The sequence below is a fragment of the Leptonotus elevatus genome, chromosome 8 (assembly GCF_054856555.1).
Source record: "Leptonotus elevatus isolate MCC_2025b chromosome 8, RoL_Lele_1.0, whole genome shotgun sequence".
In the NCBI taxonomy this organism is placed as follows: Eukaryota; Metazoa; Chordata; class Actinopteri; order Syngnathiformes; family Syngnathidae; genus Leptonotus; species Leptonotus elevatus.
Window position 1 is genome coordinate 11,676,785 of NC_141246.1, and position 24,493 is coordinate 11,701,277.

General features: G+C 39.7%; 2 protein-coding genes across 4 annotated transcripts; both read left to right on the plus strand.

Annotated features, from left to right (window-relative positions):
• Positions 1 to 39: 39 nt before the first annotated feature.
• Positions 40 to 5,322, plus strand: LOC147169758 (recombining binding protein suppressor of hairless-like). 3 transcript variants are annotated; one of them, XM_086082866.1, is made up of 12 exons: positions 40 to 297; positions 803 to 841; positions 998 to 1,093; positions 1,188 to 1,353; positions 1,710 to 1,884; positions 1,975 to 2,112; positions 2,236 to 2,348; positions 3,047 to 3,187; positions 3,937 to 4,092; positions 4,179 to 4,282; positions 4,504 to 4,811; positions 4,921 to 5,322. In XM_086082866.1, exons 1-12 carry the CDS (start codon positions 278 to 280, stop codon positions 5,001 to 5,003), a joined length of 1,539 nt encoding a protein of 512 aa, XP_085938992.1. In that variant the 5' UTR covers positions 40 to 277; the 3' UTR covers positions 5,004 to 5,322. The 3 variants fall into 3 exon arrangements, with proteins under 3 accessions (XP_085938992.1, XP_085938993.1, XP_085938991.1); XM_086082865.1 differs by lacking the exon at positions 40 to 297 and adding an exon at positions 381 to 484; XM_086082867.1 differs by having other exon boundaries at positions 4,504 to 5,322.
• A 162-nt stretch (positions 5,323 to 5,484) lies between these two features.
• Positions 5,485 to 16,815, plus strand: LOC147169759 (uncharacterized). Its single transcript, XM_086082864.1, has 12 exons — positions 5,485 to 6,780; positions 8,905 to 9,035; positions 10,604 to 10,715; positions 10,805 to 10,916; positions 11,016 to 11,131; positions 11,450 to 11,627; positions 11,848 to 12,025; positions 12,120 to 12,281; positions 12,767 to 12,867; positions 12,972 to 13,222; positions 14,000 to 14,183; positions 14,269 to 16,815. Exons 1-12 carry the CDS (start codon positions 6,657 to 6,659, stop codon positions 15,722 to 15,724), a joined length of 3,105 nt encoding a protein of 1,034 aa, XP_085938990.1. The 5' UTR covers positions 5,485 to 6,656; the 3' UTR covers positions 15,725 to 16,815.
• Positions 16,816 to 24,493: the final 7,678 nt, after the last annotated feature.

Below are 24,493 nucleotides of genomic sequence, written 5' to 3' on the forward strand. Positions count from 1 at the left end.
GCATTCTCAATGGATGTCTATTGTGAGAATTTTCTTGATCACGCGCGACTTTACAACTTTCCCACGCCTGTTTTTGGGCGCCTCGTCGCGGCTCTTGCCTCCCACTCTTTCTAACCCTTTTGTGCACTCCTGTCCTCCCCGAATTTGGACCAAACTCTTTCTGCATCCGATCTGGTTCCGTTGGCCTTGGTGGCATGGTTATAGTGAGTTCGGTGTGGGGTGCCCTCAGGAGGGGTCTCGCGATTGTTCGGGGTGGGAGGGGGGCGTTTTTTGGAAAATGGCGCCTGTTGTTACCGGGTAAGTGGTGATATTATACCGTAAGTGTTTGCTTTCTTGATACTGGTGCAGCACCTGTTGGTTCGCGTACGGTTGAGAAGGTTCTGTGACTCGGTGATATGTTTAAACCAAGTTCTGGTGATAGAACCTTGGCTTTTGGACCTGCCGCATATGGACGCATAGTGTCAAACTATGTCAGCAAGTTTGTGTAATTAGCTCGGAATGTTAGCTTGTTTTTCTGTTACTGTGAGACACTAACCTGGGTCATGCATGTATGAATAGTTATTGAGGTTCATGAGAAAAGTGTTTTCCTGGTTACAGTATAAGCTTGAATACTTACCAAGTAGATCAACCAACTTTTGCCATTTGTCCCGTATTTTGTGTACTGCAAAATAACTCAATGCCTCGTCAATATTTGCATAATTCCCTGACTGTGTTTATTCGCGCAACAGTATTACATGCATAATAGTTATCTCTCTCTTTTTAAAACTACATTCCCCTTCCATTCTTCTTTTTTCTTTTGCAGTAAGTTTGGTGATATGTGTCAACCTCAACGTTTAACAAGGTAAACTAAAACAGTTAAAAAACAAAACAAAAAAAACGATATTAATATTATTTATTTTTGTTTGTAGAACTGAACTGCATAATGTTGAGAACTGTTTATCACATGTAGTTACATGATGGTGAGTGTACATGTTTTAAAATTTGGTCTTCTTTTTAGGGAGGCAATGAGAATGTACTTAAAGGAAAAAGATGATCAAACAGTCCTCATTCTGCATGCGAAAGTGGCACAAAAGTCCTATGGCAATGAGAAAAGGTATATGGGGGGGTTGGTTCCATAGAAGGTTTCACACAGGTTTTATTTTTATTTTTTTTTAGCAATGATTGGGTTTTTTTTGTTTTTGTTTTAGGTTTTTCTGCCCTCCACCATGCGTTTATCTGCTGGGTAGCGGCTGGAAGAAGAAGCTTGAGAAGATGCAGAATGAAGGCTGCACAGAGCAGGAGGCTCAGCCCTGCGCCTTCATCGGGATTGGCAACAGTGACATTGAGATGCAACAGCTCAACTTGGAGGGGAAGGTGAGAACACTATTTTGCCACAGAAGGTGGTGCAATATGTAAGTTCAATATAAAGTTCTACAAATACATTTATAATACTATTATTGCAGTTCTATGCTTTGCAAACTACAACCACGATAATAAACATTGTTAGGTTAATACCTCTGTCAGTGTTTGCCAAAATGAAGCATTATTTTACTTGTGTATGCCTAAAACATTTACATAGATAGTACATCATTGTGTGGCTGATGAGTGTACCTTTTAGGGGAACCAAAACAAACTTCATAATTCAGAATTTCCCCACTGTGGGACTAAGAATGTCATTTTGTGTTTCACTTCTGCTTGAACAACGTTGGTGTTTTTGTTCCCTGCAATAGAACTTCTGCGCTGCTAAGACCTTGTACATCAGTGACACAGATAAAAGGAAACACTTCATGCTGTCCGTGAGGATGCTGTATGCCAATAGCGCCACCATTGGAGGTTTCCTCAGTAAGAGAATCAAAGTGATCTCCAAGCCTTCCAAGAAAAAGCAGTCCTTGAAAAATGCAGACTGTGAGTGTGAACACGTACGCAATATGCTGTTTTTGGAATGAATTCGGTCGAGTACGTACCTATTCTCGTGTTTGCCACTATGTCTCACAGTGTGTATTGCATCGGGAACAAAGGTAGCTTTATTTAACCGCCTGCGTTCACAAACAGTCAGCACCAGGTATCTTCATGTGGAGGGTGGGAACTTTCATGCTAGTTCCCTACAGTGGGGGGCCTTCTACATCCACCTCTGTGAGTTCTACTATACACCTATAATTGTGCAGTTCTCTTTCCTGTCTCCACTTGCTCTTTCCTAGCATTGTTTCATGTCATGTTGTCACACACCAAAACGATGCTTTCTTTCATTTTCTTCAGTGGACGATGACGAATCTGAAGGGGAGGAGTTTGCTGTGCGAGACGGTTACATTCATTACGGCCAAACGGTCAAACTGGTGTGCTCTGTAACTGGCATGGCCCTGCCCAGACTGGTATGCATGTGACTTCACATACACTCTATGGACAAAAGAATTGCGTCACCTGGCCAACCTACAGGAAGTCAAATGATTTTGGAATGTGTCTGCCTGCTCGTTTCTGTGCATTCCTTCAGAAGCACATTTCTGAGCTCAATCATAGTCAGCTAGTCTCCTACTGCGGAAACAATGTCAAATCCAATGCATCAAAGTGTTCTGTGCGTTAATAGAAGCTAGGATTGTCCAAAATATCTTAGTAAAATTCAGATTTAAGCACAAACGAGTCTCCACAAATCTGACTGATTAATTCATTAAATAGATGTCCCAAAGGTTTTGTCCATATAGTATTATCAGAAGGATGTTTTTGACTCAAGTGAGAATTAGTTTTTAATAATGTAGTTTGCCATTCAGGATTTTAAATTTTATTTTTCAGGCTAATTTATTAGTTGGTTGTTGTTTTTTTTCTAATGGACCTTCCGTAAGGTCTTTCTGCAGCAGTGAAAAGGTGTTCATTGTACAAAATGTTTTTGTAAGATGCGAAAACAAAGGGGTCAAACCCAGTTAAGGAAAAAGAGGTTAAAAGGTATGCTACAATACTTTTGTCCATATACTGTACTTGATGAGATCTGATGAGTCTACAATGTTCTGCTGATGTGCCATGCTTCCTAGAAAGTGTGTGTCTGCTACACATGCTTTTTTTGCCCTGACTGTTAAAGGTTATACGCAAAGTGGATAAGCAGGCAGCCTTGTGGGATGCAGACGACCCGGTGTCGCAACTTCACAAGTGTGCCTTTTACCTAAAAGACACAGAGCGGATGTACCTCTGCCTCTCACAGGACAGAATAATTCAATACCAGGTATGCATAAAGCAATGCGCTACAAGTTGGCCAGAGATAAAACTAATTGTGACAATTCAATGTTGTTCTAATGAAATCTGAATAAATTGGCAGTCTGCACTTAATGGACTAATTCTAATTGTTTACAATACATGAGTGATACTAATGTTGAGTCTTATTTGTGTAGCTAAATTAGGTAATACAATTTAAATATTAGAACCAGCTCTCAGTATGATCCTGCTCAGTTCAAAACCACTACAACAAATAATCAACAAAAAGATGGAAGTAATTGAAGCCCCCACCTCCCTTACAAATAGTAAAAAGTTTCTGTCATTTCACATTTCAATGTAATTTCATGGCACCAATCTTAAACTAAGTAGGCGGGACTTTTGGTGGCTACTTGAACCATCTTAGTGCTATTATACAAGGCTATAGCGCCATCTTGTGGCATTTTAAGATGTTTTACAGAGCACAACAATAGCGAATAGTAGTTAATTTGCAAATAACCGGATAGGCTGAAAAAATAGTGCATAGAATCCTAAATAGGCAGGGGAAAACTTTGTATTGTTGAATTCTGAATATTGCTCAAAACAGCAGAAATGTGTGGCCTGGTACCGGGCACTATAAGACTGATCAAAACACAAGTAGTTCACAGAATTTTCAGAGATGTTTTCTTTCACAATGTGGGCCTTGTGCTTCAAACTCTGCTAGTTAGTTTTAAGTCTACTTTTATATGTAAACGTTCAGTGTAAAAATATTTGTTGCTTCAGGCTGCACCATGCGTCAAAGAAGCAAACAAGGAGGTCATTAACGATGGAGCCTGCTGGACCATCATCAGCACAGACAAGGCTGAATATACATTCTATGAGGGCATGGGGCCCGTGACCACTCCAGTCACTCCTGTGCCTGTGGTGGAGAGCCTACAGGTACACACACACACCTAATAGTTGGACAATGTGCTTTTTGTTGCCTTTAAATAATCTTCTCTCTTTTTGTGGTTGTGTCATTTCAGTTAAATGGTGGCGGAGATGTGGCCATGTTAGAGCTGACTGGGCACAACTTCAGCCCCAAACAGAAAGTGTGGTTTGGAGATGTGGAGGCTGATACCATTTATAGGTATGAGTTGGAATTACAATTTTACACTACTCACAAAAACGTTAGTGATAATTGGCTTTTGTGTAAAATTTCTAAAAATGCAACCTTTACAGGTGAATTTCCTTTGACTTTCTCTAAATTTGTGATTGAATACTTAAACCCTAACATTTTTTTGAGTGGTGTATGTGTGTGTAGACTGCAGACTTTAATCTGAAAACCTGCCAATTCACGTGTCTTCCAAGATGCGGCGAGAGCATCCTGTGTGTGGTGCCGGACATTTCGGCATTCAGAGAGGGCTGGCGTTGGGTCAGGCAGCCGGTGCAGGTCCCAGTCACGCTGGTCCGCGACGACGGAATCATCTACCCCACCTCCCTCACCTTCACCTACACCTCGGAACCAGGGCCCCGACCCCACTGCAGTGTAGCTGAGGCCATATTGAGGCCACACACCACCTCCTTGTCATCAGCATCGCAGACTTCTTCCTCTTCACCTTCCTCTTCATTGGGCACACTCACAAATGGCCAGGTGGCTTACAGTAGTCGTGACTCAGGCATGTCATCAGGGTCCTCAATCGTGTCGATGTTGTCGTCATGATACTCATGGCGAGCGTGTTGTTTGTCAACACGCACAATGACTAAAATGTTTGTGTTTCTGAGCAGGACCTTTGAGGAGCAAAAGAAATGACTGTTTAGCTCCATCTAGTGGACGGTTTTGGACCTACAATCCCCTTGAAGGATGTTGAACGCAAGACAAGGATGTGCCTTTCAGCTCATTTTACCCTGCAAAGGCTAATGACATTGTTCAAGAATGTGAGTTCGTCAATTTGTTGTGCGCAAGGAGTTATTGCTGCAGCAGTTTTTGTATACAGATAGAATACAAATGATTGAACTGTATTATTTGTATTCCTATTACATTTCACAATAGGAGAGTTAAACTCAATTTAAGTGGGGGCTGCTGGAGATAGTCTGGGCCGAATTAAGTATTCCACAAAAAGGGCTTCAAGTATCCAACAAAAAAAATAAAAATAAATTCTGTTTCCCCGAAAGCTGTAATGAGCTGAGCTATACACCCATAAGTAAAAAAAAAAATAACAGAAAAAAAACATTCAGGACGATGACATGGCAAAACACGTGGGGGTGCAAGTTTGAGACTGTTCCCTCCCTGTTCTACAAGTTTTTGCTGAGGTACAGTTTACCTACCGTTCACATAGAAATTTCACTTAACTCTATAGTAAAATATTATTTTGATTACATCATTTAGCAACACGAGCAGGACAATATATTAGAAACACCTCTCGGTATGATGCAGTCACTGCACACTATAAACAATAATAAACCTATTGTTACATTGAAACCTCTGTGTCAATGAATTCAACCAACATTATAGCCTGAACTGATATAGCTCTGGTAATGGATCTCATTAGATTTTGCATGTGTTCCTAGTATTCAAGTACCTAGCTCAATCCTGCAGGGTCCCTGTTGGGCATGGCTAGAGGTCAAAGCTGTGCCACTATTTTTAAACTGCGAGCCAGATTTCTGGAATGAAACCTTACACTTTGTTAGGCTACTGTTAGCGCGGGTGTGAGTCTGTTTGTGTCCTGTGCGCTATTAATGTTTCTGCATAATCATTTGAGTTCTAAAGGTTCTAGCGCATGTGTGTTTAATTTGATCACACACACACACGCACATGTAGACAGAACCACCAACATGTAGGCAAAGTTAATTGCTACAGTTTGACGTCTTGTGAAAATAGTCATTCAAGTCTCTGTCCCAGCAGAACTTATGTTATGCTATTCCTGTCTTGATCTCAAGCAAAACCTTTAAAAGGGGGACTTTTTATGTCACCTAAATCAGTACTGTATTCCTAATACAAAACAAAGATAGGGGGAAAAAAATCCAATCTGCATATTGATGGCCAAGGCACGGACTGTTTGTGACATTTTTTTTTCACCCTCTACATATTTGGGATGGGGGTTGGTGTGTGAGGAAACCTAATAATGTGATGAGACCCTGTTACTGGACTGAGACAGAGTGAGAGAGGCTTCTTGAGGTCTTCACACTGCTGGGAAAGAGCACTGAATGACAGGATTTGAGTGTGGATTTGGATACAGAATAGATTCCAGGTGAACACTAGGAAATAGGATTAAAGACATCAGGTGCTCAACGTTACCCTTTGGATGTTATATTGCTGTGTGATCACAACATAGGACTTCAAGATGGAACAGTCTCTGGATGCGCCATAATATGGCCTACGGAATATAACTGCAATATTTTTCTGGAATTACACTGGGTAGCGTTTTAGGCACTGTCCAGTTGCCTTTGGCACTTGAACATTTTGATTAATCCCGCAGTCTGCATTTGATTTTTGTTTCAGGAATTATTTCTCAACTTTCGAAATGCTGCCCTTTTCGCTGTTTTTATTCCTCGTTTTCCCTGCTGCTCTTTTGGTCGCTGCGCAAAGTGCCGGTGACCTGCAGAGTGTCAGCTTCACAAGTGCGGACACAGGCTTCAATCCTGGGGGTAAGTTGAATGAATGAATCAGCCACCTTTCATTGTACCACACAGAACAATTGCTGTAGTAGTGTGTGTGTGTGTTTATAATATGGACAAAGACTTGATAAAACTAGAAACTAGGCCTACTAAACTAGGTAGAACATATACACATACAAATTACCCTTCATTCGTCACAATGGATTGCCAGCCAACGTGGAAGATAAAACAAGTGTTGCCCCCTATCAGAACCCCATGCACACCCTCCCCCTCTAATCCTCATCTCAATTTATCAAGATATCAAGTGGGATACTTTGTTGTTGTCTACACTACAGCCATGCATTTCCAGACTGTGACCATCTTTAGAATGTCCTTTGGTTACTATTGCGATTGTGAAATACTTCACTTTAAAATTAGACAACTGAGGCCTACCTGTGTTGTGTAAACATCTTATAAAAAATAAAATAAAAGGCTCACAAACACACACAGTGTTTGGAAAGTCTGCCTGAAGTTTTTATAGTTAACAAAAATATTTACAAAATAAATATAATTAAAATAGAACAAACATTTCATTTCCAAAAGAAAAAGAAAAAATCTATCCATCCATCGGTTTTACGATCCACTTAGGCCTATAGCTTAATCCTCACAAGGCTGCTGGAGCCTATCCCAGCTGTCTGTGGGCAGTAGGTGGTGGAAATGACAATTTAAACTAAAACTGAAACTACATCTTACGTTTATAAGATTAAAAGTAACTAAAATTCTAGCGAAAATCTCTTTGTTTTCATCTTTCTGTTAATATCACACATGAGCTTTCTGTGTTTATTTTAAATATTTTTATTATTATTGTATGTCCATATAGACAACAAATATAATAATAATAATACAACTAATACAAAAATAAGCTAAAACAAAGTATTACAAAATAAAAAATAACAAACCTTCCCTAAAAAGTAATTAAAACTAACTGAATAAAAATAATAATAAGCGAAATAAAAATTAACTATAAAAAAAAAATCCAGAACTATTAGCCTGTAACTCTAGCATATAAAGTACAACACTTACATTTGATTGCCATCCATCAGCAAAGAACTGCAGGATTTCATCAGCAACCAAGGGATGATGACAATGGTTTTCGTCATGGTGTAAGATGTTGAACAGATGGGAACACCTTTTTATTTTGTCAAATTAAATTTAACATAGGCAGACAGACAATGGTAATATTGGCACAAAGAAGCAAGCATCTCTGGAGCTTGCTCATATACACGTTTAACAAGCAGGCCTTTTGACGTGCTGCCTCTTTAGCTCACAAGAGCACGAAGATGTCTGAATCACAGAGACAAAAATGGGTTGTGACTAAGAGGCCTGGAAAAACAGTAAGCTGTAGGTCATTTTCCCGTACGGTGTCTTCTGTATTAAGATCTCAATTTAGGAGCATGCTGTACAGTTCAACTCCAATCCAAAATGGTTTGTTTTCATATAATGAATGACTTACCAGGCCAAAATTAATCACATATTCTCTAGAACTAGATTAAACTTGTTCCTTTTACAGCACCATATTATAACAACCCCTGCCTTAACTTAACGTGGAACAATAATGAAATTCTCACAATTAAACATTTACATTAGAACAAAGTATACAAGCTTGTCCTTCACTTTAGGGTTACTTTTTCGTTGTTGTTGTTTTTGACAGATGGTACTCTATTGGTTTTAAACTATAAGAACAATTAACATAAATGGTACTGTATTTGTTTTACATTGGAACCAATGTAAACAAAATGGACAATCTTGCTATTGTTTTTTAAATAATGATAACTATAAAGAAAACAACAAAAAAAGAAAGCCATCTGTTGGAGCTACACCAATGGAGCAGTGAAACTGTGCATGTTAGTTCTACTGTAACTTCAAGTACCAAAGCAAGACAGTCGCATTTAAAAGAACTACAAATAAAATTGCAATATTTTGTTTATAAAGGAAATAAAGAGAATTGATAGTATTTTTTTGTACATGCAGTACAAAACAACTAGTACTATGTACTGCCAGTCGTAAAAGGAGTAGGCATAGGTTAAAAGTTCCAGATGAAGCATGAATTCATGTACTGATTGAAATATCAAGTTATTCTGCATAGTAACAGTGTAATTCATTTGGCCCATGTAGACCCATGCATGGTGGTGTCCCCACCGTGTATAAGTGAGGCCGATCGTTACAGCCTGGAGGCCCTGCAGAGCATCCATCAAATGATGGACGATGACAAGGATGGAGGGATTGAGGTGGAGGAGAGTGTGGAGGTACAATGTTCTCTTATTCATGCGCAAATATTTTTCATGTCCTCTTCAGTTGCCAGAAACATACAGGATACAATCACTGCAAGGCAACAGGTGCGCTGGCTGAAGGAAGCGTCCAATGCTACTTCAAGGATAGCAACAGTTTAACTTGGCTTTTGGCACTCTGACAAATGTGGTTTGCTCTCATAGACTTGCACTAATAGGAAATTGCAGACTCAGCCATATAAATGCAAAATGAGCCATCTGCACTCCAAGATCTTAATTTATTTTATGCAAAGCACACCGGTAGTGATCCAAAAGCATGTAACAAACCAATGTTGCTCCATACATACCCAACGGTCTATTTGCTTTTGAGAAAATATTTAGTAAGAAACAAAACGTGACATCAAAGTTTCAAATAAATTATCTGCTGAAACAAAGCAAAACTAGCAAACTAATAACCTAATTAACTAATTCACCATATGTGACTTTTGCAATTGTCCTTTCACCTTCCAGAATTCACTTGCAAGCTACATTATACAAGCCAGTCCTCAAGTTACGGTTACCATAGAGACGTCAAGGGAGGGACATGGGCTGATCAGAGCGCAGTCCCAAGATGTCTTCAATCATCAAATGAAGCCTTCATCTTTATCCAAGGCTACACTTTTGGATACACAAGCGTGACTACTTCTCTCTAGAGTATGCAGCATACCACCCAGTATACTTATTTTGGAAAGGTTTGACGGAGGCGCCTGTGTGTCCAATCATCCTAGCAGCTACATTTTGTGGGACTTTAGGCCCCTGGCCAGGGTCAATGGCAAGACGTACTAGGACCTTGGTGGTTACAGAAGCTGGCTCTAGGGACGTGGAATGTCAAATCTCTGTCAGGGAAGGAACCTGATCAAGAAGTTCCGACTAGATACTGTCAGGCTCACCTCGAGACACCGTTTGGGACCTGCTCTAAGTCCTCTTGAGTGGGGTTGGACTTTGTTTCACTCTGAAGTGACTATCTTGCTGGCTGGGCTCAGAACGTCTTGGGATCCCTGGCTTGGGAGATTAAAGTCTGAGCTTCAAGTCCTAAGATGCTGCCCCCACTAATGAAAGCATTAAATCAATGACTTAACTTGTAAAGTGTTGTACAAAATAGGCCGTCACATATTAGATTGTAAAGTGCAGTCTGAAGGCTTGTTAATCTTTAGCTGCGAGCAAGTTTATACAGTGAGTAAAATGTGCTTCTTGATGGTCAACAACATTGGTGTACAAATGATCCGACTAATAACACAGGATTTAGAGAGCAAATCAGAATATTGGGGGTTTGGGTTTGTGTGCAGCTCAAGTTAATGAACTTGAAATGCTTCGCCAGCCAAGTGTAAATGTATGGTGACAAGTGGAGACACATTACTCCCATACCTCGAATTCTCAACCTAAATATACACAGAGAAGAATATTACATTTTTTGTAGTAAAACCAGGATATACAGTTGGTGTGCAGTATATCTTCCAATGTGCTTTTAACCGGTTTCTACTGGCTCCATACCGTTGCTTTTTTAACATTGTATTTTTTAAAATAAGTCCCCACTTCCTTTCCTGTAGTTCATCATCGAAGACATGAAGCAGCAGCAGACCAACAAACATAGCCACCTGCACCGAGAAGACCAACACATTACAGTGGAGGAACTTTGGAAAGGCTGGAAGTCATCTGAAGGTGTTTGTCCAGGAGATGAAATGTGTCCAAAAACATGTGAAACATCACCATGTCTCACTTGTAGTCTCACTTGTAGTCTCACTTCCTAGTTCATAATTGGACCCAAGACGACGTTATCCGCTGGCTCAGGGAGTTTGTCGAGTTGCCGCAGTATGAGAGGAACTTTAAAGACTTCAAAGTCAATGGAAACACACTCCCAAGGTGATAATATTCTCTGGCCAAGCAAATGTCTGAAAACACACTGATCTTAATTACAAAAAAGAAAGAAAGAGAAACAGCTCCTCTTTGTCTTTTCTGTAGGATTGCAGCCAATGAGCCTTCATTCCTGAGTGGCCAGCTGAGAGTTCAGGATCAGAGGGACAAACAGAAGCTCAACATTAAAGCTCTTGATGTAGTGTTGTTTGGACCACCGACGCGTAAGGATAATTCATGAATGCTCATCTCTTTTAAAACAAGTTTCTCCAAATTTGAAGGACAACACATGACAACAACAATGCTGTGATTGAATTTTTACTCCTGGAGACCTCTAGAGAGTTTGCAAGTCTTACGTGATCAATTTTTGGATCAATAAATCCCTTAACTCCAGGTGGCAAAACGTTATTGGTATTCACAGGAGGAAAGATAACACTTCATTTCAGCTGATATTGATTATTACGAAGTCGTGAAGAAGCAATCAACCACTTATCCATGAAAAATGCATTATATTTAATCATAACCATTCTTTTCGTTTGCAGGCCCCCCTCACAATTACATGAAAGACCTTCTGCTCATTGTGTCAGTGGTGATGGGAGTTGGGGGATGCTGGTTTGCTCAGCTCCAGAACAAAAGCAGCAAGATCCACATAACCAAGATGATGAAAGATCTGGAGAGTCTGCAGCGGGCTGAACAAAGTCTCCTAGACATGCAGGAACAGTATGGATGCAGGGCAAATTCCATCTTCAATGCCAAGAATTGACATTGTCAATGTGACTGTGACCTGTCTCATATTTCAGACCAAACTATTATAGTTATAGTTAATGCAATAACTCAAACTAAAATTGAAAAAACATTTTCACGAAATGTCGTTCTAACTGAAATTAAACAACAAAAGTCAAAACGAAATAAATCCTAAACTATTGTAACCCTGATTCAGACTGGAGCGAGCCCAGGAGGAGAAACGCAATGTGGCAGAGGAGAAGCAATACTTGGAGGAGAAAATGCGGGATGAGATCATGGGGGCACAAGAGGAGGCCCATCGCCTGCAAGAGCTGAGGCAGGGGGCCGTCAGTGAGCTCAGCCGACTTCGATATGCAGAAGAGGAACTTGTGCAGGTACTGTAGGTGCATTGGCTAATTAAAGCAAATGTACAAAGGTCGGTCAAATTTATAACAAACCATTTAAAGCCTGAACATATCACCGTCTCAGGTCCGTGGAGCACTAAGGCAGGCAGAAAAGGACATGCATACTACTTGGACTGCCTCAGAAGTCCTCCAGCAGTGGCTCCAGTTAACACATGAAGTTGAGGTCCAGTACTACAATGTCAAGAAACACAGTGCTGAATTACAGCTTGCCACTGCCAAAGAAGAGGTGATGCATGGGAAAATACAGTATGCCATAAAAGTTCCAGGATTGGTGTCACAAAAGACATATTTCAAACCCAAGCTACAAACCAAAGCTGGGGAAAACCGTCGTTACATCGGCCCGTCATTGACGGATGCGCACCTTTTTGGTGAGTGCTTCCACATTTTCGGAAAGGACTGAGAAGGACCATCTGTACTGACCCGGATCGACCGACGTAAACCTGCTTCAGTCTGTGCTGAGTTTATATTTTTTTTTCGCTACACTCACCAAAAATGCGGAAGCACTCGCAGAAAGGATGGCATCCGTCAATAACGGGCTGTGGAGGATCTCGGAAGAATCCTTACAGGAGTGCCTTAGATTCCAGCGGGATTCCAATACAGTATTTGTGACCCCAATGCTGGAACTTGTCTGACATAAATCGTGCACATACCAACTAAGAGTTACTGACTAAACACTTCAACCTAAATATCTGCTTGTGTACTTTTATTTAGGCCGAAAAAATTAAAAAGAAGAGAAGCTCAGTCCTTGGGACTCTCCATGTTGCCCACAGTTCATCTTTGGATCAGGTTGACCACAAGATACTAGAGGCAAAGTGAGTTACATAACTATAGTTAGGTTTTACTTGAGTCTCCTAAAATAAATCTGTCTCTCCAAGAGGAGATAAATATAGCACGAATGTCTATCTATCTCCAAAAGGAATGCCTTGTCAGAGGTAACAGCATGCCTGCGGGAACGTCTCCATCGCTGGCAACAGATAGAGCGCGTCTCTGGCTTCCCGATCATCAGGAATCCTGGCCTTACGAAACTCACTGCTCTGCTCTACTCAGACTCACTCGCTGCGGGTTTTCCCCGAGTGCCTCAGCCATCTTGCTTGTGGCACAGCTCAGTTCATGGGTCAATTGAAGACCTGTTGGAAGAGTCTTCTGCTATCCTACCTCAAATTCCAGGTAAGGTACCGCAAGATTTTCCTTAGTTTTTTGAGAGGGAATCAGAGTGCTATCCACTGCTGCCTCCAGAGGCACAGTAACAGGGTACGTAAAGCAAACAACTCTCAACAGCCCCTCCATCCACCAACAAGATGTCTGACTCCGAGGTCCAGCTCTTTCAAACTGAAACTTATGAATCGGAGCCCTGATGCTAAATCTGATACTGCAGCTTAGAGTTAGCCTACTTGGTAGCTATTTTAGTAAAAGAAACAAAGCCACTCCTTAGTTTCTGCTTAGAATTTTTGTTTACCGCGTTGCATATATTTATGGAACATATGGTTTCTGAAAACTACATACATTATTTGGGAATTATATATATCCTAATATCATGTTGCTCAGAGTTGAGATGGGAGGGTTTGGTGGACCTCAGAGGATTTGAATTTGGGCACTGGCACTTTTTTTAATTTTTGGGAATGACTGGATTTGTGTTCAAAACTTCAGTTCCAACTGTTCTCTAACCCAATCTTGGAGACTTTTTGTGTGGAGTTTGCAAATTTTCTCCAGAGTTCTTTGATATCTTGCACAGCCAAAAACATGTTAACAGGTCAACTTCCAGCCAGTTCCCAGTACCTTCACCTTTGTCCTTACAAATGAGTTTCAAGAAGTGCCTAGAAAAAAAGATAAAGTAAGTGATACGTTAGCTGAGTTGGGGCGGCCCTCCTTTTTGTGCCTTTTCTGTTTGCTTGCTATGGGTTACTTTTACTCATTGGTTTGCATTATGTCTTACTATAATTCCAGGTGCACCACTTAAGAATTCTCCTCGAAACCGAACATCTACGATGCGCCGATCACGTCGACATGGTGTCACACAACCACCAACCACTCTAATCTCGGCAGATCCTGATCTTCTCATCCCAATTCGAGCTCCCTATACTTGTTTCGATGAGGATGATGGAGTCTTTCGTAGAGCCATTAAGAAACAGTAAGTCTCTGGTTCAATACAATATTTTAAAAGATTTGATTCAAATTGCCAACGTTAATCTTTACTCTGCTTCACTTTTCAATAGAGACTCCCAAGAAAGGTTCTCAGATTCTGACCATTCCACCTCACCTCCTCATAGCAAAATGTACTCTTGTTCTCCTGCTGATGCCTCCCATAGAAAGCTATATCATGACGATACAGAACCTTTTGCAGAAAGATCTGTGGTAAAGCCTGTGAGTAAAGAATTGGAACCCGATGTTGAATCTCCAGTTAGAACATTTTCTATGGAGGATCTTCAAACTCCCGTAGATATTTCCTGCAGGAAGATGGCAAAAGATAAAGCTCTGGATATGTCTTTGGAAAATCCTTCGATAATGACGTCAAAAGGCGGGTCTTTAATTGAGGCGCCATTCAGGAGAAGATCCAGAGATAGGAGTGAACTTGCGTTGGATTTTGTAATTAGAAAAGTATCATCCAATGAATTAGATGCAGAATTTCCACCCAGGAAAATAGACAGAGAAATAATAGAGGATGTTACAGACAATCTATCGAGGAGTGTACCTAAAGATCGAGGTGATTTACCACTTGAAGTCAGGAAGATTGTTTGGGATGAAGTTGAGGCATCAGAATTGGGACAAAAGAAGTTATCAAGAGCTACGATGGGGGCTTCTGTAGACAGTGGCTCTAGAAAGTTACTGGAGGGTTCTGAGTGTCCATTTGACTCAGTAGCTAGAAGGATTACGAGAGACTCAATGGGAATGTCCTTGGATGGAAGTTCTAGGCCACTTGATTCCTCTGCGAGGGGGATAGCCAAAGACAAAATGGTTGAGGCCCCTACATCACCCTCAAGAAAAATCTCAAGAGAGGGGTATTTTGCAGACACTGGTTCCGTAAAGGCTGTACCCAGAGAGGAAACCGAACATGTGCCTCACACATCTTCATCAGAGAAGCAAGAGTTCGCTTCAGAACCATCAATAAGTAGGAGGCCATGTAAAGAGGATCTCGTATCTCTCAGAAGGAAAACACCTCGAATGCCAAGAGATAACCAGATTTCACAAGAAATGACCCCAAGGGATAGAGTTGAATCACTTGTAGAAACACGTCGTCCTCCAATCATGAGGGAAGGGTCCGAAGACTCCTCCGCACCAGGTGAAACTGAGCAGCCAGACCTTACAGTTGGCTCCGACGTACCATTATTACCGCCGTTATCTGCAGATATTTTTGCAGCTGGTCCATTGAGCCAGCTTGTTTATGATGGAATCCTGGAGAAGTCTTGCAACTCCATGGCAGCAACCCCAACGAGCCTTTCTGCCTCAACTCCCAACCTTCCCCAGAGCTTCCCAAGGTTTCTGGCAGAGTCTGTAGCACCGGTGGCACCAGCAAGAGGAACCTGCCAATCCACCTCGTCCTCGTCTGAAGTGAAAGATGACAGAAATAGGGATAAAGAGAAGAGCAAGAAGTCCTTGAAGCTGAAAAATCTTTTCAAAAAGAAAAATGAGGCAACGACAGAGAAGATACAAAGCGGTCTTCAGAAACTCTGACGACGGATGGAGCACACTTTTAGGGGAGGGGGGGGGGGTGCAGTCATCCAGTATATCTTTCATTTTAAGGTAATACTTTTGCACAGTTTTCTTGAGTTACCATTTACAAAAATTCAAAGAGATATTATCATATTGTCTCAAATAGCGGCCTCCGAGTAATTGCCCGGGATTTGGAACACATAAGCACGTAATCCCCCAAAACACCTACTTTATAGCCCCTCAGGAAAATTTATGGATTTGACTGGAATGACTTTTACCATCTGATACACTTCACTTGGTCGTTTCATAGACAGACATTAATGTTCACATATGGAGCATAAAAAGTTAACCACCGAGCCCAGTTGAAATCCATCGTGGGTGCCTGGCGGGCTTTGAGGGTGTTGGGGGCAACTAGTGCGCACTGGATTACCAGTAGCATCTGTGTCGCAGCTCCAAGAAATTGTGGCATCCGTGTCAGAGAACATTGAGAACCGTAAACAAAAAACGATATTTCGACTGGCTTTTTCTTCCTCAGTTCATTCACTCTGAATGAATGGTGCACCACTAATCCATATCACAGTATCTGTATTTGAGTAAGATGCTCTGTTAAAGTGTATCAACTTTTACATTGGAATCAGTTTTTCTTTGTCTTACTTTAGCATATTTAGCAATGCTGTTTTTTTTGTTTTTTTTTAATCTGAGGCCTACGATTTATTTTGGTTACAAATTCCATTTAATCTACATTTTTCCTACAGTTATAAAAGCACACATCAATTAGTTTGTTCCTGAGCTCATTCTGGCATTTATAATATTGTATATGAAAATGAGTCAGATGTTTTTCTTTATATTTGTTTTTATTACGTAATGCACCTGTAATCATTTGTCAGGTAATTTAAAGACCTATTTTATGCATTTGGAAGAAGAGTAATTTTGTTTGGGTTCTCAACATTTTTTTATGCTTTAATGATTGTTTTGCTGTTGATTAAATATAATATGTCACCTTATAAAACTTATAAAACTGAGAATGCCTTGATCTTTATAATGAATGTTTTGTACATTTTCACACAATTTTAGAGCGGTGTGGTTAGGAAATAAACCATAAGAAGACTAAATCTTGGGTTCTTGATGTTTTATTAACTTGAAAGTGATAAACTATTGAATGTGAGCTGAAGGAGTAAAAATGCAAATTTGAGCAATTAGGGTGTTCTTAAACCACTCCCATTTACTACAGCCATACTACCCCCCACTTAATCCCCCCTCCCCTCCTCAAATGCACTGAAATGAGTGTTTACCTAGACAATAATTGTACTGATTTGTTTTTTTGCTTTTAATTAGTGAGTTTTGTTTTGTTTTTGGCAACACTTTCTCAGTATTTCTATATCGTATGATCGGTATTTTGGTGGTGGTTTTTTTTGGGGGGGGGGGGCATTTTCTACCTTTTTTCCTTGCTGTGGATCAGTGATCAAGTCGCAAGGACTACATATTTGCTGTTTAATAGTCAAATAAACCGATTTGACAACACAGAAGTCTTATAAATGTACAGCATATATTAATCGGATCATCTAAAGGTGCCCTTAATTTTTTTTATAATTAGATAATTGGTTCATAAATCACTGACACTTTTACTACTTGTTTGTTTGCAAAGAGTGGCCAATGTTGTTTTATATTTTCACTGAAACATTTGCATATTTGATGACCTTTCATAAGGGTTGCATTTTTAACTATCAGCAGCACTTTTGAGGTGACTGACTACTGAAATGTAAATGTTATAACAACTGCCAGAATGAACACAAGAAGGATCACCTACCATTTGTAAGTAATACAATTTGCTTTAATCACAATGAATTTTTTTGATGTTTTGTAATAAGCATTAAATAATTATATGTGTTTAATGGAAACTTGAAATGTTTATGCAATTGAAGGATCAATTACATTCATTGTTTACAAAGTGAATCAACTTGAGGAATGCATCTTAATTCATATAAATGTTTATGAGACATATCATTGTGATGTTTGTTTGATTGATTGATTGTTTATTTAGAAACACAAGCTAAACATTTATTTTCATTATATGATAGCTTTTATTGTTTCATTATTTGAGTCCTACAATTCTGACTGAACTGTAGAAAGTCAATACCATTGATTGTTGGTTCCTCACACTTTCTTACAAATAAATTAAGTAATTGTTAATGTTTTACAGTTTGTCCCTTTGTGCATATTTTTTTCCCAATCGTTTTTTTTTTGCTCACGGAATTATTTTTCAACTCGTAATGCAGTGAAAATGGCCTTTATAAGTACTGAAGAGAAGATAATTAATTTTGTAAAGGCAAGAAATACAAACATTTTATGTGATACACACAACCATAATTTTATTACTACATTTTTTTATTTTAGATCTTAAATCTATTTATTTATTTATTTTAAGGGATGCAGTGTAATGTCCTGCATTGTTTGTCCACCAGGGGTCAGGCGTGCTTTATCTAGACCTGTTTATGGTTATTGGTTGTTACAGGAAATTCAATTTTGTCTAACTCTCTTTCCACTAGGATTTTCAGGTCCAAAATAATAATGAATAATTATACTACATAGTCGTAAGTCTATGGTCGGATGGTGTGATTTCACCTTCACCATTAACAACAATTGATTTAAGTGGCATGGAAACGAGAAGAAACCAGTTTTTTTTTTTTATTGTAATGAAATTATTGTAATTGCTACTAAGGTCTATCAGCTCGTAGTAAAGCAGTCACCGCTCACATGCTTTGACAGGATGTAGCGTGACAATATGCAAATGATAACACCTTTTTTCACTATATTGACTATATTTACTACATATACAGCAGGGCCTATATACATCTATAGTAGTATCAAAGTTTTGGCGTTGCTTTACAACGATAATTATGAAACAATTCTCAGCTTTGACTGACACTTCGATGTGTTCTCTATTGTGGTTATTACACACACCTTAATACTGTTTGTAGAAACGTTTCCAGTGCAAGAAGAAGAATCAATCTAAATGATGCCAATATACACGATCCAGATCAGTTAAACCCCCCTAAAATAAGTGACAATCAATTTATGGTCAACGTGGGCTAAGCGCAGTGCAGCTAAATTAAAACTGACGGGCTAGCTACCAAAGTCCAGAGTGATCCAGTGATCTACATTGACGACTTTGATTCATTACCACTGACCAAAGAGTAAAAAGTGGGACGCACAGATGCCACTGCTGGCCACGCTCCAGATAAACACACACACACACACACACGCACGCACACACACTCACGCCTTTTAATGATGTTCCCTGATAACAAAATAGATTAGAGGGTCCTCACACTCAGTATGTTCCAGTCCATCTAAATCATTTGAACGACGTATTCGCCATGCCCCCAAAGCAAAACTCGGCAGAGACTTGACAAGCTCAGTAACTAACCTTGAAGTCGACTTCAATTTATGATGAAGAATGACGATTTTTAGTACGTCTTTCCAACCCACGCTCAATAAAAAAAAAAAGGTCTCATGGTTCTTGCAGGAAAGTGAAATTAAACTTGTTTTTCTGGCAAATTGTTAGCTTGCGCCTAGTTTGAGTGTTTTGCTTCCCTTCAAGGACACTTAAGTCCAAACCTGCCCTTGAAAATACAACATATTCAAACCCAAATAATGAGCTCTCCTTGAACACACTGGGTTGTGTTTTTAAGCCTCAGCAGTCCTGAATCACACAATGATTCATGCTACCACTGGAGGTCTGCAGCACACTGGGAGCTACTGCGCTCTCCCGGCAGCATTACAGCAATACACAATATTACGTTTGCAATGATACATTGCATTTTAACTTATTCTACCGAGCCTTGCGAGAAAACATTTTAACTTGAAGTTAATTCCAAAGAGGGAGCTAAAGAGAAATTATGCATGACTGAGTAGAGCTCGGAGAGCCATTGGATGCAAAGCTAAACTGTGCTGGAAAGTTTAATGTCAGCAATGCAAGGCAAGCTGCAAAGGAGCCTTTTGCGTGCGAAGGGATGAGTCCTTAATTGGAATGTGTATTTGTCCTTGCACTCCGGGTTGCCATGCTAGCTTATCTCGTCAAAAAAAAAAAAAAAAAAATGCAGTGAGCACAAAACATGTCATATGTCAACCACATGGTCGGCCACCGGACCCTCGTGTCAGGGAGTGTGTGGGATTCACATTGTTACCTGAAACGGCACAGGAAATTGAAGCATAATGTTTGTGACGTTTCTGATGCCCAGCATGTAATGTTTACATATGTGCACAGACGAGATATATACAAAAAAATAGAAGCTAACAATGCTCAATACTGATATAGACTGTCAGATATTTGTCCTTATATCGTGGCTGGAGTGACCTAAGAGATACTCAGAAGGTGTAATGTTTTATATCGTTGCTGCTATGTGAAAAACATTAAGGCCATTTTTGTCTTTTTTTTTACATGTTTATGTTTTTGGGATGAAATTGAATGCAGACGTCTCAAAAACATAAAAAAAAAAAAAAAGAAGCAGAAGACAAATGGACATAGAGTAAGTGTTTTTCACATAGCAGCGACGATATACTTTATCCACAAGTAAATAGATATACATACGTACAATGTGGACTATAGGGTAGATCTCTGTTACTCTGTCTTCTTTACAGACAGCAAATCATTCTTTTTCCCAAGCCGTCATTCTTTTCACGTCAACATTTCATTGCTAAGCAGTTTTCACTCTGGACTGCTTTCTCTTCGAACTCCACCATAAAACTTCAGTTTAAATGTGTTTATGTCTTATTCCATAACCCGAGGTATTTATTAGCAGAGGTGGGCATTCCGTCGATATTGACAGATACATATATATTGATACCAATTTTGTTGACAATTAATAATTGACGAGAAACATAGAAAAATTGACGGACTAAGCATTGCCAGAAGTGGGTTTTCATTCATTTTGCTGATGACTGACAAATGACGGAAACATTGACTAATCAATTTCCTTCTTTTTTTTTCTCTCTTTTTTTTCTTCTTTCTTTTCTAGTTCACCAAAAACCTATTAAAAAAAATCCCATACCGTTCACCGAAACCGAACACCGCCGTCAGGAGACCCGAGGAAGGACCAAAGAAAAAAAAAGGAAAGTGATCAATTTCCATTGCACAAGCCATTGTATTTAAACCAGGAGCACCATCTAGAGGAGTAAAAAAAAATACTACAAGTGCTCCATATAACTTCATTCCTTATCACTATCGCTTATGGTGTCGTTACACTGGTTTTCTTAACAAGAGAAAAACGATAAGGGGTTAAAAAAAAAGAAGAAAGAACTGTGTTCAAAACTGTTGATTTGCCCGATTTGAACGAGTTCATGAACTTACGTTCTTACGTACATACAACAATGACTGTTGCTGTAAAACACATTTCCTTGCGTGATTAAATGTCAATCGAAGTCCAGGAGATTCCTGAGAGCACCGCACTTGTTAGCGTGGGTGAGTGAAATGATGGCGGCTGGCTGAAGAATATCCTCCTAAATGGAGGAGAAACAGATGTGGAGTTGTCGTTTTGTGATTAATTGTCAGACGCTCAGCGCATATTTTCATATGAAGGAGCGTCAGAGCAGTCATCTGTAATTGATGATAATAGAGAATCGTGCAGACAGTCTGCATGAGTGTGAGAAGGTGGCACTTCCTTGCGCTTGTTTAAGAGAAAAAAATGGCTTTAATTTCTGTTCTTTAACAAGGAGAGCCTTAATGCGGCCCAAAGGTCGTTAAGCCGGGAGTTTCAAATGAAAAGCCTTTAGCTTTGTGCGTGCGTGCACTTTTCTGTTAATTGTGTGTTTCGTGCGCAGCCGCTGAGCAGCATCAGCGCTGATGCATTCCTTTCTGGCTCCATGCATCACCTCCCAGTTCATGCGCTCATTCCGTTTGTGTGTGGGGAAATTTGAATTGATGTTTATGTCCTCAATGACATGCACAAGGTCAGTGCCTCTGCTTCGAATGTAGCTTGAACTGCCTGCTATACAGCCACTGTGGCAGTTTGCTCGACACTAGATGGCGATGTGGAGCTGTATTGAAGACGAGCGTAGCGGTTGGACTCAAATGAAGTACCGTTCTCTGCCCTTCAACTTTGTGTATGCCATTGGTTCTATTTGAGAAGTGTCATTTTCCTCCTTGTCATTGTGTTTGGTGATACTTAATTGTGACACAAAAAAAGCTACTTAGTTCAACACAGAATTTGGATCAGCACAATTGCACACCTTCCTCCTTAATGACTCATACATTATTCACCGAGAAATTATATTTTTGTTAAGAAAATGTAACAAATGGGGTTAATTAGTCTCTCCCTTGAAAGTGTACATCAACACTGTGCTCATACGCCATATCAGAACTAAATGATCACATGTAAGATGTGTCAGAAAAATTCCAGGACTGTGGTCACAAGGGTGCAATGTTCTTCTCGCCACAAATGACTTTCTTGTCGTGATGAAGCAGCGATGAGATGTCCTGCCACAAAAGTCACCTCTTCTCACGCGCTGAACAAAAGTAGGATCTCTTTGTAGATATGCTGGTAGTGCTCGTAACTTAAATCTATCTTTTTAACACTATTCCTGGGACTTTTCTGACACGCGTCACCCATGACCCGAATGAGGAAAAGCGGTGTAGAAAATGGAAGGACGGATGGGTTCCATGGCAAATTTTCCAAGGTGATAGTGAAGGTTTCACAAAGAACATCCCAGACTTTTTAAAGGTCTTTAAATTAAAGTACAGATAGAAATCTAAAACGTTACCGCTCAATTTAAAGTTGAAATGACGTTTTACAGTTAAAGTGCGATTAGGAATGAACCTCCATAGAGATGCGTTTGGTCTTCCTCCGTCCAATTAACGTGTTCAGTTGCCTAGCAGACATTTGTACAATCACTCAAAAATACCAAGAAAAAAAATACATTAGCTGTAATTGCATTGTATGGAAGGAGAATGATGGCTATAAGGCAAAAAATGATTAATGTGTTCATATGTGCACATTATTCTTGGATTGCAGGTACGTGTATATGACTTCTTCTGCACACAAATTGTCTTTTGTACATAGTTCACACATCCAGATGGCCAATATATGTTTCATTGTCGATAATTGAGAAGCACAGCATACTGTGGGGATAGACAAATATGACATTGACAATCTGCTCCCCATATACCGTACAGTGCATAAGCCAAAAACAACACTATTATTTATTTCACGGTTTTGCAGTCTGCTCAAACGAAATGTCAAAAGCATTTTCCACACCCGCCCCAGAAGAGTTTTTCATGTCCTTGTACGATCCAAACAAACTAATTAAGATGTTGCTTCACTGTTGAGGTTGTTGACATGCCTCAGATTCAGGTTAGGTGTCATTGAAAAACATCTGTGGATGTTTTTGTATTTTGGTTCAATGCTTTTTGCAACTTCAAAGTGTTGCATTGCCCACGAACAACACATTTGTAAAAAGATCTTTGCACAACTTATGGCAGTTTTGTCGATTAAAAGAAACCTGCCAATTCATATGAAGGAGTATGTTAGGGTCACGCTGAGAAAATGAAATCATTTTACTCACAGAAGTAAGTCCTATTTTTTGTAAGAATAAAATTGCTGACTATGTAGATTAACATATAGGGCTATTCCTCCTCTAGTGTTGTAGTTTACGAGATTGGTCTTGGTTTCTAGACCGGACTCAAGACCACTTTTTAACTCATTCACTGCCATTGACGGCTTTAGACGTCATAAATTCATTTGAACTATTTCTATTAGTTTAACATTTTTTCCTACTTTTGTTAAGATTATGAAAACCTAGATTTTTTTTTAAATTGTACATTAAGAACAGATGTAAAATTTTTGATTAATCGTGAGTTAACTAGTGCAGTCATGAAATTAATTACAATTAAAAAATTTAATCGCCTGATGCCCCTAATTTTTTTGTTTCTTTTTTTCTAATTGCATTAGGTGATTAACATTTTTAATTGTAATTAATCGCATGACTTTAATAGTTCTAGGTTTTCATACTTTTGTTAACAAAAATGGAAAAAATGTTAAACTAATAGAAATGGTTAAAATTTATTTCTGACGTCTATAGTCAACGGCAGGGAATGAGTTAAGGGTCTTGGTATCGTCTGGGAATTGAATGCATACTTGGATTTTTGATCAAGGCCGATCGAGACCGGGGCATTTCTACTGTGAACAGTGAGAAACACAGAATGATGCAGGTGCTCGCGCCCCGCCTTCCCGGTGCCGTCGAGAATGCGAGAGGAAATCTCATCAAAACGGACACGCCTCGAGCACTTAGCTTAGCGTTTAGCATCGCAAAGTAACGTCAACTCAGTTGCTACGAAAGACAAGCTTACTTCCACTGGCCGTGACGTCTTTCAATGGCACCTCTGAGCCTCTGCAATGTTGTAAAATCCTTCATTAATGTCACTAATTGAGACCTGCGCGTTTAAAATGGAAGTCAACCATAAACATTTCTTGACAATAATATGTTATATGTGACCTCACTACATAACATTGTGATTAATATTACATTTGTGGAATATGAGTTATGAAGCAAATTCCACCGGTTTTGATCAATCTCAGGGGGCGGCCATTTTGTCACTTGCTGTCGACTGGAGATGACCTCAATGTTTCTCAGCTCTCAGGTAACAACCAATCACAGCGCAGCTTCAGAAAACAGGTGAGCTGTGATTAGTTGTTGCGTGAGCCCCGAGCGACATTTTTGTCATCTCATATCGACAGCAAGTGACAAAATGGCTGGATTTTGCTACTTATAACTCATATTCCATTTGCGCAATAT